The 7106-nt window shown below is 39.1% G+C and overlaps 1 protein-coding gene across 1 annotated transcript in view; it reads right to left on the reverse strand.

The window, feature by feature from the left end:
* Nucleotides 1–7106, reverse strand: part of LOC105570016 (neprilysin-11-like) — a 25791-nt gene that overhangs the window by 4942 nt on the left and 13743 nt on the right. The window contains exons 3-8 of the mRNA XM_012026926.1: nucleotides 3225–3292; nucleotides 2508–2686; nucleotides 2119–2364; nucleotides 1186–1391; nucleotides 569–745; nucleotides 152–268 (exon numbers count right to left, since the gene is read on the reverse strand). Coding sequence (XP_011882316.1) covers nucleotides 152–268; nucleotides 569–745; nucleotides 1186–1391; nucleotides 2119–2364; nucleotides 2508–2686; nucleotides 3225–3292 — 993 coding nt within the window. The remainder of the gene's footprint in view (nucleotides 1–151; nucleotides 269–568; nucleotides 746–1185; nucleotides 1392–2118; nucleotides 2365–2507; nucleotides 2687–3224; nucleotides 3293–7106) is intronic.

Consider the following 7106-nt stretch of genomic DNA (forward strand, 5'->3'; position numbering starts at 1 on the left):
TTGGACTCTGCCACAGGAATTTCAACGAGGTCTACTTGTTTCCAAATACTCCTCGCGAAAATGTAAATTTCGCGAATGGCATCTGCTAATTTAACCGGCCATTTACCTTGTACGGTGCGCATAAATATTTTTTCGTGAGAAAGCAAACGAAAATGTATCGTGTATGTACCTGCTGCCCGTGTAGATCGGTGAGCTGTTGCAGATCGTCGATCGTCACCTCGTGAAGGAGATGATCCGAACTGCGCCGTTCCTCGTTCGTCGCCATGATCTGGACGGATTTCAAAAGAATTAAACGTATTCCTGAAAACGATTATCCTCCCATTGGAAGTTTACTAAGGACAAGAGCCGCTGGGCCATTCAATCGATTATCAAATAGTAAAATTAAAAATGAAGGATCAATTACTGAAATTTAATTTATTGTAATTAACGTCGAGTAAGTATAATCTCAAGCACGTTGCACTTCAATACATCTAGAATATGTCTTTCATGAAGAAGATGTACATTAAAAATGACTCCAGCTTGGAATAAATATATTAGAGTCAAAACCGTGCGAATTTGCTGTACTTACTTTGGCGAGCTTCGTGCCGAATTCTAAAATCTCGTTAGCGTAATTGGCACTCATGTTGCCAACACCCGCCAGTTCGATCATAGATTTTATGTATTTTTTATATTCCATCAGTTCCGACTCAAAACGCCGCGGATCCAATAAGTAACGCTCACTAAATCCGGGAGATACTTGTTCCATCTAAAAGAATTTCGTTTTCTGTACTTTGTCCCGAGGAGACGATGTTCAAAAGAATTATTTTTCGACCGAACATAGTCAACTTATGCAAACTCGATTATAATAAGAAATATTATATTTAATTACTTGCATTTATCGTTTTCTTATTTTTTTAAATAAAAATAGAATGATCTATTAAAGTACCAAATGCAAACTCGATTATAATAAGAAATATTATATTAAATTACTTGCATTTATCGTTTTCTTATTTTTTTTTAAATAAAAATAGAATTAACTATTAAAGTACCAAAAATATAAATCAACAAAATTAATTTATTTCTCGACAAAAGTGTTTCTCCACTTTTCAACTTTGCATTTGCAGCAATTTTACTGTTGAACAGTCTTTCTCTTTCAAATTTGTTTCATTAAAATTCACGGCATTTTGGACGCACTGGCATTCTTACCATCATCCGATTCCTTGTGGTATCCTTAATATCCTCGCTAATGTAAAAATTGACAAAGAGATTCAAGCCCAGTATTCGCTGCCCTATGCCAGCTACCCTCGATATGTCGAGAGATGGTATGTTACCCTGCATCGGCGGGTCCTTCGGCAAGCCGAGATTATCGAGTACCTCGAATATAGGTTCCAATCCTACAGCCTCGACACTCGCTGCAATCCGGCAATTTTCCATAATTTTAAATACATTCTATTGCCAAGGCTGCAAATAAACGTTTTACAACCCGATTTTAATTGCACGCAACGCTACTTCTATTTACATTTTCCGCGGAAGGATTTAATGCGATCGTTTCTATTTAAATCATTCGCACGCTTGGTTTCCCGATTCACGATCGCAATCGTCGTTCCAAGTTCAGGCACGAGATCCGGTTACTTCTTCGCGTTAATAAAGTAGTCAATTTATCTTATTACGTTATTACTGATTACGTTATTGGCGCAATAATGATACGTGCAATGCGAGCGGCAATCTATTGTTAGGTAAATTTATATTCTTTCGAATTTATGCTTATGTAAATGCCGTTACGCGCATTCTATCCTTGCACGGAAGAACGACAATCGATGAATAATTTAATGTCGAAGTAGGCAAATTACCAGAGAGTTACGCTAAAGAATCTTGATAGCGAATTGGTTCGCGTGGAAATGATTGTTGTTCCACGGAGTCGAGAAACACTTGGTGGCTCGGTGTGGCTTTTCATTGTATTAATTTTATAAGCGGTTGCAATTTATAAATCTATATACAATTTTTATCCCACGAGTTCGGTGAATTCGTCAATTAAAAAGCTTCAAAGTAGCGGGATAATATTTACGTAATTACAAATTTTTTGAAATTCTCTTCTCAGAATACTTTATCAAGCTTGACACTTCAATTCTTAAGACTTACCGACATCCATGCAGGTTCTATAAAGAGCTCTCGCCAGCTTCACCGGCTTGAGATCGGTTTCCTCGTCCGATTCCTCGAGTAAAATCCTTAAATTCTTCAGAAGTTCCTCCCTGAGCAAGCTCAGCTGATCCCAGAAACTCTGACTTTGGGGAATCGGGTGTTTGTAGATCCAGCCGCCACAGGCAAAATTGTAGAAATCCCGGCAAGGATCCACGGATCTGTTCATCGCGCCTATCACTCGAGCCGCTATGATAAAAATTAATTCATTACTCCACCTTACATTTCAACGTAATCACAATCTGAGCGAGACAAATTGTCTTAGCAGTTTCTTTCGAATAAGAGGATCAGATTTTTTTTCGAAAATCTATAATGGGGTGTGTGGAAGATACCTGTCTTGATGCATTCCTCGCTCTGGCACATCTCCTTGTACTCTTCTTTGCGAAAGATCGCCATCTGCAAAGTCAGTGCTACGATGAGAGCGATAACAGTCACCGCTAACAATCCGACGACGATTACGAGCCGCATCTCCTTCCCGCTCGATTTCTTCTCATCTCGCTGATTGTAATCCCTGCCGAAAATCAAAGGAAGATTCCAACGATAAAATGAGTGAAAACTTGAAACATAATTTGAAAAATGTTAAGCTCTCCCAGATGGTGTACAGAGATTCGCCTTTCGCATTCAATTAAAGTGTGCAACAGCATTTTAATATCGTTTATTGTCGGATCTTTTACAAAAAAAAAGATTAATATAACTATGCAGATAATTTTTTAAAGAAACAGATGTTTCGAAAACTGTTTGGCCACTTAAATCGAAATCCGGAGAGACTCGCTTTTCTCGCTGACATGCACTATTTAAAACTGTCAGATCACCGAAATTAAATTACAACAAGCACATAAAAAGAGAAGAAAAGACAATTGACCCGACAAGCACTTCATAGGATTTTTAGAAGGTTCAACGAAACGTAAGGCACAGTATTTAGACACGTTTCAGAAGAATAGTAGTATAAGAAGCTAACAGTAATCTAAAAAGAAATAAGAAGTGAGAAAACTAAAAGTAAGAAATAAAAAAATGATTCTTTTTTATCAAGAAAAGAAAACGCTTATTACCACGAGACGTCCGAGTTTCCTTTCGCGTTCTCCACCGTGTCCCTCTCATTATCCTCCGGGTCGTTCACCTTCAAAAGAGAAATAATGACATATATTTTACAATATAATTGCCTGTTATCCGCTTCTTCATATTTTACTCTATTAATGCTAACGAGCACGCCTGTCGAAGACCGTATCCGTCGTTACATTATATTCAACTACGAAGTAACAAAACGTTAGTGCAAAGCTACTTTGATCTGACAAAGAAGAAATAATCTTATGACTTGACTTCTGCGCTTCGTGCCATGAAAATATGAGAGATCAAAGTGCAACTAAAACAGATGCATCTCGTGTAACATAATCAGGGACCTTGAAGCGACTCTACGAGAGCGATTCACCGACAAGAACGATTAGCACGATTTTCCTGGATTCCATTCCAGTCGGAGAAAAAGACTCGGCTAGAAAATCCTGATGGAAAATTTTTTAATGAAACAAATCAAGGCGGAAGACGTTACGAGAAAGATTTATACGTTTATTTGTCTTCTGAAATAGCGCTAATAAATCAACTCAATTTTGATAAAAATAGCGACTTTCGCTGGCGTCGCAAAATATAGGAAGCTTTGTTTTGTTAGCGGGATGAAAACATATCCCCTGCCTGTTTTCCGAAGACGTTAGATGAGCAATGGGCAGAGTGTACTTAAAAATAGAGTAAGTATACTTAAAACGGCGGAGTGCTGATGGATCTGCGCGAACGACGTGCATCCAAACAATAGTTCTCGCCCGCTTCGATGTTTAATTCCGCGTCTGGGACCTTACGTAAGCACGCTTTTCATTTATTTTTCGCGTCATTGCCGTGAATAGCGGTTGTCGACGATTTCGGGTTTAATGGGACGAGGATCGTCCAGGATATTGGGCGCGAGGAGAATAATGATCGAAGTGATCCCGCCGATTGTGGGGCAAGGTGAGCATATCGATCATACGGTTTTAACGCCGCACCCTCCGAAAGGATTTCTGTTACCGAGTATTCTTGACGCATTTATATTTCTCACCTCATTTAGTATAAAAGTAAGACGGTATCAAAATAAAATCAATAATTCTTATTCTCCTCTGTCGAATTAAAAAAGATTGACTCACTATTGAGACGAGACGAGACAAGAGTAACTTGTATAAATGTAAGTTTATATATTCTTGCGTTTCGAATAAATTTTCCCTCCATCTTACAACGCACGAAGTTGGCACCGCGATACTCGACAAAAGTCGATACATATACTATCATTTTATTCTAGATTTTACAATTTTTCATTGAAGATTAAAGTATTCCTTTCTCTATAATAAATATGATTGGCGCTAGATCGATACTATTTTATAATACGTTGAAGTGTAATATATAGCATTGGATCCGGAATTTTTTTCTGTGGGTGCGCGATGGTGTCCCGTCGATTTAAAAAACCGATCTTCCTTTTAATTATGGCACGTCAAACAGTCTTTTGTCGAATATCATGATACAAACTTGGTGTGTTGCAAGATGGAGGGACAATTTATTCTAAACGCAAGAATATATAAACTTACATTTATACAAATTACTCTTATCTCAATAGAGTGAGTCAACCTTTTTTAATTCGATAGAGGAGAATAAGAATTACGGCGACGTAACAATATTCTGTGTATTTTTAACACGTGGCGGCTCTTTAAATATTTATTTCGTCGAGAATAATCTTTCACATCTGCAAGATAGCGGAAAGAAATTAATCAATCTCAAATCCAGAATTTACCGCTTACTTCTAGATTATTCTTTAATGTGTTATAATAGTCTCTCTATAAGTCAATCAGTGAATTAACGATGAAAACAGTGAATAGTCAATGATTTGCAGTTTTAAATATTCCACTGAGAATTGCAGTGGTATACTCATAACTATGTAAATCAATGACTATTCACTCTGTTTTCAATGATAATCCACCGATTGACTTTTAGAGAGCTGGGAAATAAAAAAAATTCCGATGATTCACCACAAACGCAAATAATGATTTAAGACAACCTAATTCCCGAGCCATTCTGCTTCACCAACTTCGATTAATATTAATTACAGCCAACTGAAAATGCGTACGCATTTCGTCTCGGATCTTTATCCGCCAGATGCGTGCTCGACTAAAGACCGCTTAACTAAAATTAACGAAGTAAAAAGTTGACACAGCCGACTTCGATATGGGTCAGTCTCGGGTTTTATTCTCTGTCTTCTAATCAACAGGCACGTGTCCAACGTCTTCTTTCGCATTATTTTATTGACCCTTTCACCGCCGACGATTACAACGGTCTCATTTTGTTCTGGCTTCGTAACTAATAAACGCCATATAACTTCAGTGTGTTTGCAAAGTGTGCGTCTTCTATCATTACGCGCCGTATTGTCGGTTCAAATAAAATCATGTTGCAAATCTCTAACATCGATTTTCACCAATGTCGTTTAACTTTTATCCTACAATTAGTTGAAATTATTCTTTGTCTCTTTCTTTCTCCTCAGAAAAAGACAAAGGATGAACGAAACTGAGATCAAGATTAAACGACGTTGGTAAAAACCGGAGTAAGACTTCTTTGAGAGCCCCTTAAGGATAAAATTTGTAAAATTCGGCAAAGTTTCAGGATGAATTTTACGTTGATTAATAAATCTCTTTCTGTTATATCTGAATTGATTCTTTCCTTCTGCATCGACAATTACAACGTAGATAAGACATTTAAATAAACGCGATTGGCGTCGCTCGACGTTGCGGAAATCGGCCCTAAGCCCTCGGAGAAATACACAGTCGTGTTCGTGTTTAGTCGAGAGGCGAGAATTCGATTTTCCGCGTGCGGCGCGGATATATCGGCGTATACGTCCGACAACGTTCCCATTATGTGCTTCGACCTATCGGAATCGGCAGGCTTGGCGCGAGAAAAGCCGGCGCCTTTTTCTCGTCGTCCTCTTCTTCTCTCTCTTTCTCTCATCTGTCTATCAAGTAAACCATACAAACTTGCGCAATCGTGTATCCGCTTTATTCTAGTTCCTTCCTCTCTGTCCGAGAAGTAAACAGACCGATTTCTTACGATACCATAGGCATCACGATTCCGAGTTATTTCTAGCTCTATTCTCTGTGTTTGTTTCTCTTCCGCTTCTTCTCTTTAATCTCCCGAGTCTGAAAAAGCGCCGCTTGTGTCATTTAGCAATCGATTAATATCAGCCACGATAAATCTCGTAGCTGTTGAATATTTTATTGTATACCGTTAAGTGCATGCCGTTAAAAACTGGACTGTTACATCGCGATGAGAATAGGAAGCGAAGGCGATATAACTCCATTCTGCGCGATTGATGTAAAAGATACAGCCGTTCTCCGGTTTTTTATTATTTCTCTTACACCATTTGCAATGAAATCTCCGCGTTATCAAATAATGCACGATCATCAGAGAGCGTTTATTCCGCTCTCCTGTCATTACAATTATTCCCCCCCCCCCCCATTATTCAGTCATGTAAATTAGTAACCTCACGGTTGCGCGGAAAACCGCGGAAATTCAAACAGGACATACGAAAATGACACTCATCGACGAACGTCTGTCACGCTGAGATGGCCAAGTCGCGAGACGACAATTGTCATCGGCCTCACCGCGCGTCTTCCGATCCGCGCGTCCTTGCGGTCCGGTAATTGTCATCCGATCGACGTCGCTTCCGATACGGCGTCGTCCTTGCGCGCCGTAAGATTTCACCGTTTAACCGTAAGGCCGTGGATACGAGCGATTAGCGTCTGACATTGTTTCGCGACGAATCAATCGTGATTCTCCCCGATCGTCAGGGAAGTACTCGCCGAATTGGCTCACGTGCGTCTTCCTGATGTCCTTAGGATCAGAGCACAAAGCAACGTAATAGCTTACGATGAAGA

Source organism: Vollenhovia emeryi, unplaced genomic scaffold, assembly GCF_000949405.1.
Source record: "Vollenhovia emeryi isolate VEMERY1.0 unplaced genomic scaffold, V.emery_V1.0 DF939122.1, whole genome shotgun sequence".
Lineage (NCBI taxonomy): Eukaryota > Metazoa > Arthropoda > Insecta > Hymenoptera > Formicidae > Vollenhovia > Vollenhovia emeryi.